The sequence below is a fragment of the Sylvia atricapilla genome, chromosome 1, assembly GCF_009819655.1.
Source record: "Sylvia atricapilla isolate bSylAtr1 chromosome 1, bSylAtr1.pri, whole genome shotgun sequence".
In the NCBI taxonomy this organism is placed as follows: domain Eukaryota; kingdom Metazoa; phylum Chordata; class Aves; order Passeriformes; family Sylviidae; genus Sylvia; species Sylvia atricapilla.
The window spans coordinates 110,824,634-110,837,724 of NC_089140.1; the positions used below are offsets into that span (position 1 = coordinate 110,824,634).

The 13,091-nt window shown below is 36.9% G+C and overlaps 1 protein-coding gene across 1 annotated transcript in view; it reads left to right on the top strand.

The window, feature by feature from the left end:
• The window catches only part of SPIDR (scaffold protein involved in DNA repair), a 195,060-nt gene that overhangs the window by 170,523 nt on the left and 11,446 nt on the right, over positions 1–13,091 (top strand). Inside the window, exons 12-15 of the mRNA XM_066330781.1 lie at positions 6,503–6,590; positions 8,936–9,079; positions 9,174–9,233; positions 12,479–12,677. Coding sequence (XP_066186878.1) covers positions 6,503–6,590; positions 8,936–9,079; positions 9,174–9,233; positions 12,479–12,677 — 491 coding nt within the window. The remainder of the gene's footprint in view (positions 1–6,502; positions 6,591–8,935; positions 9,080–9,173; positions 9,234–12,478; positions 12,678–13,091) is intronic.

Consider the following 13,091-nt stretch of genomic DNA (forward strand, 5'->3'; position numbering starts at 1 on the left):
ACACTTTCAATGTTGAATATTGGTTTTCAATATGCTTTGACAAGTAGTAGAGTCTCTTACAGGTCATTCGAAGGTCTTCTACTGATTTAGGTGGTTTCAAGAGCCAGGCCTATACCCCACGTAAAGCATACTCTCCTAAACCATCCCTGCAAGAAATCCTTCCCTTTGCAGTCCAGTAAAGGAAGTGGTGTTTCCCTTTGCAGTCCAGTTTCTGGCAATCCTGTAAGACAGAAGAACATGGCTGAGTCATGGCAGAGTTGCCATGGCTTGTTCAGTGCCTGATTTCCAGCAGTTTTTTCTGCTCTGTGAGGCTGTTGAGTAAAGTAGGAAGCAGTAGTGTGGCAACTGACTGAACTTTTGTGGTTCAGTATCTGTTTCCTGACAGCTTTTCTCTTTGCCCTCTTTCATAGTTGTCACCTAGCCTTTCCTACAACTATTCCCTGGATTGCATGCTTAGAATGAGCAAAAAAGAAAATAAAGTACAGTGGTTTAAAGGGAGAAGACTGAAAAATATTAATTGAAAGGCTGATGGTGGTGTTGTCTCAGAGGCTCATGTTCTCACCCTCCAACTGCCTCATGTGTGAGTCTTAAATTCAGGCCCTTGAGGAAGAGGAAGTGAGATTTTGGGGTGTGCTGCTAGAGGCAGGAATGCTGGTTAAGAATCCTTATGCAGCACATGCAACCTCCCTGTTTTAATAGGGCCCAGGCATGTTTCAGGTGTGTCAGGTATAACCAGGAACTAAATGAATGCAATTAGATGCAGGGGCTGAGCACTCACTGAAATGCCCCAGGAGTAAATAACCTATAAATTGTCATGGTTCCTGCTTCCTAGCAGAAATTAATTTCAATGATCTGAGATAATCTTTGGAGTTAGAGACGTGTCTTTATCAAAAATACCAGGTTTTTTAGGCCATACCAGGAGTTCCACAGAGAATAATGATTTGGATTTTGACAGTTTGGGTCTTTTCACCTGATTTTCCTACCACTGAGTTGTTTTACTGCTGAGTATAGTAGATGTACCAGCTTCTTCTCTTTATGCTTTCTTATATGTTAGAAATATGAAGAGTTTCTCTGCAGCAGAACAGAAAGATGACAGCTATTTAAAAATGGATGGGAGAGGATGAACGCAGAGTGTCAGTACAAATTTTGTCCCTAAATTGAAAAAATGGTTAATAATCTTTGAAAGAGGAGGCAACTGCTGCATGTAGAGTACGAAAATCCGTACTTGTATTGGATAGTCTAAAACACTTTGAAGGATTCACCAACTCATAAGCTTTGAAAAATAAAGTTTGAGCAAACATTTAATTCATGGCAGGCTGTATTATCTGTTACATTTTCCTCTAGAGTAAACAGGCTCTGAATATTGAGTTCATCAACCAGTGTTACGTTTTTCTGAGAAATTTCTGCATGTTTAAATAAAGTTTGCTTCTGTTGTTTGTCATTTTAGACTTTCAAATGTTAGGCACTGAAATGTGAAATCTCCCTGTATGTTTGTAGTAGTCACTCTTGTGCTTGAGGGTTTTCATTCTTTTCTGTTTCTTTCCCTTTTTATTTGAGTCACAGACTTCTCTGGCCTCAACTTCTCTCTTTTTTTCCCCTTTGCTCTTTGCTGTATACTTTCTCTTAATTTTGTTTTCTGGCACTCAGAAGAGAGGACCACTGCTAACTGCTGCACAAGTAAGTGTTTCAACTGCTAGACATTGACAAGGAAGTATAATAGTAAGAGCTCTTTGCAGAACAAGAGGTCATAACTTCCTTCCTTTGGTTTTCCCTCCTCCAGAAAGACTGCCATCTAAAAGATCCACCCACGTCTCTGGGTTCTGAGGTCCTGAAACACCTCAGTAATTTCTGTGGTTAAAAGTTGAGTTTCATTTAAAGCATAATTTCAGTAATCACATTGAACTTTTGAATATTTGCATGATTTTTATATTAATTCCTTTGGCTGCTTTTGTAACAGAAAAGCAGGTTTTTACTTCCTGAACTTTCTATTCTTCAATAAACATGAATTGCTGCTTGTATCATAGTGCTTGTGTCATTAATCTATTTAATAGCCAGCATTGGGCAATAACATAGGCATATCCATATTCAATCAAAAGTACTTTTGTATTATAATTTCAGTGGTTTAATGTAGTATGTGCAATTTCTAGTATCCTGTAGAAAATTGAATTACTAAAGTATTTAAATCATTCAACTATGTAATTCCATACATTTAAACAATACCTGAAAAAAGAGGTTAGCAGCCCTTCCTCCCTGTTTGTATTTTGACAGAGATGCTGGTTTAGTAGGTTCAGATTTTTACTTTGTGATTTTGTTGCTTTTATTACTCAACACGAAGAAAATGTGGTGTTGCATAGTTTGTGCACTGCAAGTTCTTAGTAGGTCAGTTAAAAAGAGAGAGAGAGAGAGAGAGCCTACAGTATCAGCTTTATATTTGGATTGCTTGTCCCTTGACAGTTCAAGCTTATGCAGGCTAGGTGATTATTAAGGAATTTCCTAGTTTTGCAGAGAGGGCTAGGAATTGCTTTGTTTTTATGTTCTTAATAATTGAGACTGACACTGCCAAAGAAAACTGTTTTGGTTTAGACAAAAAGTTTGAGAAGTAGGAGAGGAGGAGGCAGAGAAGTTCCAAGTCCCGAGTCCTCAGAGCAAAGCTGTGGAAGATGTTGGAAGAGAATCCTAGCATCTTTCTGTTCCTTGCTGTAAACCTTATATAGTGTTCCTTTTTTCCCTGTTTATGTGCCTTCTTTTCTCTGATATTGCCGGTATTTTCTCCCTCTAGTAATTTTCCCCGGAGTCTGTTATGATTATTAAAGTTGAAAAATTCCCCAAACTATAAGCCGTATGCTAAAAGTTGGACAGGCATGGCACACACCAAGTTCTTGGACCAGAACTGTAGCTGAAACTTCATGTTTTTGAGAGAAATAAACAAAATCTTCTTAGGTTATGAAACAAGTTGTCAGGTCAGAATCAGTGAAATGCAGTTTTGAAAAATCAGAGTTGTTTCACTTTTGAAACACAGGCTTGTAATATGAAATAAATGGAATTTCCACATGATCAGAATTCTGATAGTGTAAGCACTAGTTTATCAGTCATGTATTTAGCCTGTTTAACAGTATTGTATCTTTAAAATTCTCTGCCTGATGTCTGGGTACACAGCAGGCAGTTTTCATTTATGGATACAGAGAAAAGATATACTGAAGTTCAGCAAGGAAAGTTATGAGAGATGTCTTTTGAGGACATTGAATAATAAAAATAAAGATACCAAACCCACTATTTTGCTCATCATATATATGTACACACAGACATATATAAAACCTCATTATATATAAGCAAAGCTTGGAGATGAGGGTTTAGAGAAGAGAGGCATACATACCTGTCATCTTATTAACACCTGGTAATCTTATTGTGTGGTGTTAAACAGTGGAAATATACATATTTGGGATGGGACAAAAATTGTTTTACTAAACACAGAGTTAAGCCTGGCAAGGAAAGTAGAGAGTTGAGTCTGTCATTTAGAATCTTCTGGATGATTTTTCTTTTTCTGCTATAGAGTCAGTCCTTTTTTTCAAAGTTATAGTGTGTTACAATATAGCCCTAGTCTCTGAAGTAAAAGAAAAAAAAGTTATTCAAAATACTTTACATGTTTGTTTTTCTTTTTGATCCTTGAGCCTGTTTCTTCTCACTTCTTATTCTGCTTTTCCTTTCTTATAAGTTTATCCTTTTGTGATCCATTTTTTTTTTCAAAGTAACTAGTAATTACACTCACAGAGCAAAATTTTAACATTTTTATTTTGTCTTGTGTATCCAGAGAGGCTCCATATGTACATGGGAGCTAACCATGCCCCTTCACTGCAGCACAGAGCCAGCTGTTCATCTCTTGTCCTGACTATAGCTGAAGAAGGCTACACATATTGAATAAACTGCACCCATTGTTCAAATCGGATTGAACTGGAGTTTGAGTGCTACTTGGCCAGTGACGGGAGTTAATTTTATTCTTTCTGTGAGGATAATGATCTTCTACAGAGGAGGACACAATGTCTTTGTCATTTCTCCACTGTCAGTGCCCCCACTTCCTTCTCCCTTCTGGCTAAGTTGAACCAACACAAAGTGTAAAGAGAGAGTTAACTTTCCTGGAGGTGTATAAGCGGGTTGGAGCACCCAGGGAGCTTCCCACCAGGGACACTGACTGATGGAGTGAGAGCTCCAGGAGAGAACATCCCAGCTCATAGACAAGGATCACAGCAGGATGTGATTTGGAACTTGCTAATCCTTTAGTTTGTCTCTGCCCTTGGCCTGACTGGTGTCAAGGAAATGATGGGGCCAAGATGTTCAGGAGGCTTACCCCACACAGCACTGATCCTCTGCCTTCTTGCAAACAAATACTGTAATTTTCTATTGATTAAATGCTCCTAGTTGAAGCAGTAGATGGCCTTGTCCAAAAGGACACAAGGAGTATAAGAAAATGTACCATATGTCTTAGATATTCTGACACAGGATGATAAGTTAGAAGTGAGCTAAAGAAGAAGGGACAACTTCATTTCTTCTATGAACATTTTAAGATGCATATGAGGGATCAATCTGTTTGAAGATGTGAACATGCCACAAACAACAGGGCTTAGTTGCTCTAAGTTGATAAATGTGCAGTCTCTGTGCACAGTTTGTGGTACATTCGTTTCTGTGCTCTGACCTTGTGTTGTGGGTCATGTGAGGAAGGCCACTTATGCAACTGCCTGAGTTGTACAGGAGGCTCTGCTCTCGTTTTGAAGCTCTCCTTGTTCATCTCCCAGTTAGCAAGACCAGTTGGTTCCTCTGAGCATTGAGCTTCCTTGTGTCATATATCATTCTGTACAATACAAACCAGAAAATCTTGCCCTGGTCAAGCATTCAAGAAATGGTCAGTTTGCTATAAAGTATCTTCAGTACCTAGGGAATATTGCTTTGTGTGTTGTAGTGCCATCACTGTTAAAAAACAAAAACAAGCTAAAAAACCCAAACTGAAATTTAAAAAAAAACCCTTGAAACACCAAAAGTCTCTCTCCTTTTACAGACTTGGGGATGATGCTTTGTAAGTCAGGAAGTCCATTTCTGTACAAAAGCAGCACTTTTGTATCTCTAGTCCATTCATATGGAGAACACAACTACAGGTAGTAGCAACAATGTCTTGCTAGTCTGCCAGCTTGTTACCTGAATTGTGAGCCTCAAGTTGTATTCCCCAAGATCTCCCCTGAGAGTTACAGCCATAAAACTTCTTGCAGAGCTGGTCCAAAGGCATCACTATTAACACTGAATCACAGGCAGTGTGCTGAGAAGCTCACTTGTAGACACCCAAAGCCTAAGAATCCAGAGAAGGACTAAGGAAATGCAGAAATAATTAAGCTTAAGCAGAAGTGAGCTAAAAGCAGAACTTTAAAAGGAAAGTTTCCATGACCCCTTGAAGAGAAGTAGCATATTGCAATGTGCTTTAGCTCTGTAAACAGGGTATGTGGTTTCCTTCTAAAGAGTTGGGTTTAGAAGTTAATATTACTTTTAACAAGTTTTGGACTTCATTTTTTAAGAGTTGTTTCAGAAATAGTGGTTTTCTTAATTGGAGGAACAAACAACTTGGAGGCAGTGTGGGGTTAAAATCCAGATCTCTGTGCTACAACTGCACAGAGCAGAGAACTGGGACAAGATAACTCAGAGCTTTAACTCAAAAATGCATGTCTTCAAGTTAGTTATCTGTAGCTGTTTCCCCTCCCTCTGCTACTCCTGCCTGTCCAGCAAAGATGTTCCCTCAACTCACAAGGCAGCCACTGAACTGCTGCAAAGTACAGCTTGGTTTGCCAAAGAGTGGTCAACATCTTACCTTAATGTGATGGACTGTTAATTTTATGTTTGTTTTTTAAATCAAAAATGTGAAACTTGCAAAATTAAGCAGCTGTGTAGGAAGGAGATCGTTCTCTGCCCATGTACTTAACAAAATCTTGCCTGTTGTTTCTCTGTATCTGATAATTGCTGACTTTCCTGAAAGCACTTACAATCTGCTGTCAACAACAACAACAAACAAACAAACAAAAAAGCAAAAAGCACACACGCACAGCACCCCTGCAAAAAAACCCAGCAGAAATGAAAATGTTAAAAGCAAAAGGTTTTAATAGTTAAATAGCATAGCTAAAAGCTACTTTTTAAAAGAAGTTGTGCTGATATCTGTGTCCTTCCCAAGCTAACATTTACCCCAGTTCCCCTGAATTCTATCATGTAGCAAGCTGTTTGTGGCAAAGGATTAAACATGACTTGCTTGTCACTGGTTGTGATACATCCTTTCCCTCCCTTTCTGCCCAGCAGCAGAAGCGATGGAGATTTAACTAGACCAAATCAAAACCATCTTCCAGAAAACAAATATGATTTTAAATTGTTTTCATAATCATGCAATGGTTTAGACTACATTTCGTAATGAATCTTTTTAATATAATGTGTAACACTGGAAAACATCTTAAACCTGATTTTATTGGTCTCTTTGAAGGGCATTAGGACTATTTAGTCTGATAGACAGCCTGTGGCCTCCAGTAGGGCCTGTAAAAGTTCCTGGACAAAGTCAAGACTGTGAAATGGTAAGTCTTGTTGTTATGGAGATGAATTTTTTCACTCACAACTAGTATTTTTGGTCGTGGTATAATCATGTTTACTTGGGGAATCAAGACTCTCTTTTTACCTACCAAGTTTTGTTTTACTGATTCTGACAACCTCCCAGGCTAACCTGAACCCTTCTGGATCAGCAGCATCTTTCCAAATTGATGCAATTAGCCCCTTACTAATCCTCTAGAAATAGAATGGTAAGATGTCCAGACAAATTCTTCCTTTCTTCTCCTTGCAGGAGTAAAGAGATATTAGATATTATGGAGCCTGCTAAAAAAAAAAAAATAGATCTATATAGAAAGATGCTAACTTGTTTTTTAAAAGCACTTGTCAGCCTTAGGTTTGAAAGAATTTTGCTGAAGATTAGCTTCTGTGAATGACAGAATGACTGCTGGAATCAGGTCTCTTACTAGTTAGGATGCGTTTGACTGATACTTGTTTCATGTGAGGTCAGAAGGATGAACATGAAAGTAGGTCCTAAAGATTAATGAAAGTTTCTGTGATTTTAATGGGTGGGAAAGTATAGAAGTGGATTTAAAGTATGTTACTATATATTTGCAAAGCTGAAATCATGTCTGTAATTAGTTTTTGTCTTTGAAAAGGTGTTCTGTTACATCAAATCATTTTGGTAATACGAGACTGTTTAAGAAGCTTCTGGGTAGGCAAGTGCTTCAGCTTTCTTGATGTTCTTGTATAGGCTGTTCTTTAGGAAGAAGTTAGTGGTATTAAAAATTGGTTTAGACCAAAGGAGTCAATATGAAAAAAAAAAGAAGAGAAAGCTGGAAATAAACACGTTTCAAAACCAGGGAATATTGAAGATGGATATTACTAGTTATTTCTAAAGTCCAAGAATCTTTCCTCTGCGATGTTGAGTGTTCTTTGCATTGTCCAGGGGTTTATATTAAAGAACAAAAAGCTCAGACCTCAGTTAAAAATAAAATCAAGACTGAAACTGAATGAAAGAACTGTGCTCTTTTTGACTCACCCTTTCATCGAAATATTTTGGAAGTCTCAGTTGAATGGATGGGTTTGTGCATTAAAATAATGTGGGCAACAGAATGGGAATATCCATGGCTGAGGCAAAGCTCTTAAATGCCATTTTGTGTTGTTATGACTCTTGTTATTTCTTCATTTTTCTGTTTTATTAGCAATCTAAAAATGGAGGAAACCCGCCATAACCATGTAATTTATACTTCTGTCGTGGGTTTGAAATAGAAATTAATTTCACAAAGAACCACAACTTGCATTCTGATGCTCCACATTTTTGGCTGAGTGGAGTTCTTTCAACTGAGATATGTTCTTCGTGATACAAACAGTATAGGTTTATGCACAGTTTTATGGAGGCAGTTTTATACATTAGTACATAAATAGTATTGCCAGCACGAGGATAATGTTGTTGGGAAGTGATCTGTGGAACGGATTTCTTTTCAGCTGTGTGTACATTCTAATGCTTTCTTTAATGCTGTCAGAGGCAAACAGAGTTTGGGTATCAGCTTCCTTTGCTTTTGTTTTTCTTTTTCAGCAGATTCTTTTTAATGGGTGGACAATTGTCTTTAATATATTCATATTTCTTCTATTAGATTAAATGTTTTATTAACAACAAACGTTGCTAAAAGAGAATTTTACCATATTTGCAATAAAAATTATCTTCTAGCATTGTCTTGTCTCTTCTGAGAAGTCTTTCCAGCTTGGGACCTCTCGAAGTGGTGATTGATAAAGTTGTTACGTCATGGTACTTTTTAAGGGGAAAAGAAAAATCTGGCATACCACAAAGAGAGCAGTTCTTGCAGCTCTTGCATTCCTGTTCTTCATTATCTCTTTGTGCCGTCCTGGATTTAATTTGGCAGCTTTAAAAGTTCGGCAGCTGTTTACTATCACAAAAACCCACCCACATGCAAAAGTCCCCAAATCTCAGAAAAGCTATGGATGTTAAAAAAAAAAAAAAAAGAAAAAAAAGAAAAAAAAATACTAATTGACAGACTCCTACCACATAATAAAAATAAACAAAACATCAAAAAGCACCTTGAAATAGTCGCTGTGTTTGCCAAGTATGCCAAATTACGAGTTCTTTTTGTGATGAGGATCAATGTTAGATTATGGAAAGAATGATACACACAAGCTGATTTCACTTAAAACTTGTGACTGTCTTATTAATTCAGCTTCTACATTGGAGTCCTTGTTATTAACCATATAATTTTGTTTCCCTATCCATCTTAAAATGTAAATTGTTTTGTTCATTTTGCCTATTGCTGTAAAACTTGACTGGCTAAATTAAAGTGCCTTTTTTATGGTCACATTTCTTTTTCTTATTTTTTAATAGATGACAACTAATCTTCCTCCTCCCAGCTTCTGTTACATTCTTACTGTTCAGTCTGGTGAAATACATGTGGAAGTGGATGAGGAAGAACAGATTTCTAATTTGTACCAGCCACCAGCTGTTCATGGTCTAAAGGAAACTCTTCGGGTAATCTGCTTTACAAATCAGATAACAAATACTTTTTGCCACTGGATTTCTGGTGCAACAGTTGTCCCATTCCCTATTTTTGCATTATTTTCAGATTGATGGTTGTAACGAGAGGTGTAGCTTCTGGGCCCAAGTGCTTTACAGAAGGCTGCAGGTAATCTTTTTATTTAGCAATGAATTCAACGTAAAATCAGCATAATGTTTATGTGGAGAAGATTCATCTTGTTTAGGGATAACCCCAGTGCCAGGATTATCTTCAAGAGTTGTATGGGTGGAATTATCACCATGTTTAAAATGCTTGTGAAAGGTAAAATGAACTGCATCACCAGTTTCAATGGCATTCAGTCTAGAAAGCTAATTATTCCTGAATAACTAAATTGCTATCAAACCAGAGATAATGCTGCACTCTGGAGAGGGAGCTCGCAGGAAGTTAGTTGAGGCTCAATTTATAGCTGAGTGCTATCCTTAGGAACGTAGCAAGAAGCTCCCAGTGTAGTTGGGTGTTGGGGAATAGAATGGAACAGATGATGGTTATATAAAAATAGTTTTGCTCTTTTCATGCAAGTGTGTGGGTGATTTTCATTGACTTCCATAGAAGCCCCTCAGGCAAATTTGGCTTTTATGGTCCAGTAAGTAGTAAAAGGGAGGAACTCCTAGGTAAATACATCTGCCATCCATACTGTGCCGGAAAGCTTACAATTGTGTTTTATTTGTTTCTGAATGATGCTACCATGTTCTTACAAAATGTTGCTAGCTCCCTTAGTAGTTAAAGGATTTTTTTTTTTCTTTGCTGATTTATTTTTTTCTCCTGGCGACTGGATCCTCAATACAGCCAGCACTGAATTCTAACAGACAATAATTTGCAATTGTCCATCAGCTCCACAAGGAACAAAGTGTGAATCAAAGCATATGAACCAAAGACAAAGAAATTCCAGAACGGCCAGCAAAATAGCTGGAGATGCTTCCCACAAGTTTGAGACATAAATTTAATTTAGGTCTTGCCCTTTTGCTTCAAAGGCCAATGAATTATGATTTAATTTTTAGGCAGGGAGATGAGGGATATCTCTTGTGTTTTCTCCATGCTAATTGACAATGTAACAGAGCATTTGCAAGCATGGAATTAGGGCTAGCTGGATGGGATCCTTAGTGTGCTAGCAGAAAAATGGACACATACATGCATAAATTCCTATTTCCAAGAAACCTCTTCCAGCGAAAAATGAAATAAAATTGCAGACTAAGGGCATCCTAGCCAAATTTTTGAATTCAGGAATGTCTACATCTGAAATTCTGATGTGGGTTATCAGTATTCTTGTGTAAAAGCACTTCATCACTGAATTAGAGAAAAGATGAAGCATGCAGGAACAGATGAGATTTTGAAGAATAGAATATTGAATAGTAGAAAAAAAAGTGTATTTTTTTCTTGCTCTGAGGAGGTTTATTAGTTGTTTTTTTAATGGCTATTCACTTGCTGAACTGTAAGCACTAAATTTGTATAAGTGAACAACATGGGTGCTCGTAATTTTTTGAAAGTAATGATGGAAAAGCAATAGAAGATATTCTTCTTATGTTTAACTGTCTGGATAACTGCTCTAGGAATCTAAAGGTATTTACCAGCTCCAAGTGTATCACTTGCTTAGTCCTTCTAGAAGATCACAAACAGCAGCTTGTTTCCTGCAGCTGCCTTTGCCAAGAGGACGTACCCTTCACAGGCAAAATCACCAAGTTGTAATACGTGAGGAAGGGACAATGGCTTGTTTTGTTTTTCAGATTTATTGTTAAATAATCTGCCATGTGGGCTAATTCAGATGTACCTTAAAAATAGTATTTATTCTCTGTAGCTACAGTATTAAGTACTTAAATTAATGTGACTTAATTTGTGTGAAGGAGGAATGGAAATATGTAAATGGAAATAAATTTTTATTAGTCAGAATCCAAACTGTGGTTCAGAAGGAATATGAGGAAATATATTCCATCTGTGGTTAAGGAGCTGTCCTTCCTTATAACTCAATCCTGCTGCTATTTGTCTGTTGTGTCCTCCCTGTTCAGAACAAATTGTCACACATAGCAAGGTGATGATTTTATACTAACTTGTGATTTTTGCTGTTATTATTATTTACTTTTTGGATGATCTTCCTGAAAGACAGTTTTTAATGTGTTAGTAATTCTCAAGGGATAGATGTAAATATTCTTTCTTTGAAGCTGTCCTAATGTTATCTATGCAGAGGAGGTGCCCAAATGTATGTAGTTACTAGGCAAAACAAGAACGTCAGTGCAATAGGCAGCATATGCTGTATTAAGGCATAACTGTCATATCTGAGCTGTGAATTTTTCCAGTGACTATTTACAGTTACCTCATTTGCTGTAAGAGTGGGAGCATGAACAGAAAGCCAGGTTTAGTGTGGCTGATGGTTTCATAGTTAGAATTCAACCAAAGACAGAATACTGGGGGTTTTGTTGCATTATCTTCTGCTACAGACATGCAGCTGTGAGAATAAAGTGCTACATGTCTTTCTAGGCATTATCGTATTTAATTTTCAGTTAAATGTTTTAAGCATTTTCGATCAGCACACTAATTTAAAAGAGTTACAAAAGCATTTTAAATTAATTAAGTTATTTAATCTTAGATATTGTAAAATATCAGAATTTGAAAATTCACAAGTTCCTTGCACTGGTAAATATGAAAAGCACTTTGATATGATATTTTTGTATGTGTCTGGGGTGGAAAACTGACACTGTCATTTCAGATTCATATATCTCTTACTTAGGAGTTATCTACTTCGTTAACTTTATGCATCATTGGAATATTTAGGGATATTTGTTCAACTGAAAGAAAAAGCTCCACTTTGCAACTTGGTTATGCATGGGAATCTGATAACAGTACCTAGAAAATGTGTCCACAGAGGAATAATAGTAGTAGAAATGCTCTTTCCTCTTTTTTTTTTTTAAGACAAAGATGATGTAAGTTTTAATAAACCCATCCACTTATCTTTTTATGTATGCCATATATATAGTATAAATACATAATACCTATTTTTTTAGAAAATTTTTTTTTCAAATCCCATGTACAGTCCATGAAAATTATGATAAAGTGTGATGGTTGACTGGGCTAAAGCCAAGAGTCAAGACAGTCAACCTCAGAAATTTTAGGTGGAACTTAAGGTAGAATTTAAGAATTTAAGGTAAAGATTTTAAGGTTTTTATCTGAAGTAAGGAATACCAAAAAATTCTAGTAAACCTTTGACTCATTATCCTGTACAAGCCCTAACTGTGATAATTTCTGTCAGTTTTATGAGTTATAAATCTTTATTTAAATATGAAGATATTTAGTCTTTCCTTCTACTAAAAAAATTAACAATTGCTTTCCAAATTTGTATCTTTTTTTTTCTTTCCTAATCACAGTCAAAACACAGTGTTCCGGTAGATCAAAGAGAAATGTTGTTGTTTGTGACTGACTCCACACTGCAAAATGAGGTTCACGGGGTTCCAAAAGTTGTTGCTGTGTCAGTCACTGCGTCGTGTGTTCTCAGCAAGGAAATCATAGAAGCCCTCAGTGCTGGCTCTCAACTTGTCTTCTTCAAGGATGCTCTGTGGGGAAATGGTAAGCTTTGCATGTGGTTTGGAAGCAGTTGGAGTCCCACAGAAACAGTACCCTTATCTCTGACACCACCATATGTGACCTCCAGAGAGGTCACTTTCATTATCAGATGAAGATGAGATTTTGAAAGTTTGGGGTGAGAAATTTGAAAAGTATTGTAATCTCAGCTTTCTTGTAAGGCTTCTTTTTCTGTATTTTTTGCTTGATCTTGAAAGTGAAGGAGAAATTCAGTGATATTGTTGTAGGTTCAGCAGTATTACTGTCAGTCTTCTCTGATGACTGTTGAACGATGACCAGTGTGAATCAAATTAGTGAGCTCAAAAGCAGAAGGCTCAAAAATATTAAGAAATTTGCATGTCCTCAGACAGAGAAATTTTACAAGCTCTCCTAAACCATCTTAGCTGTGAGCCTTCACTC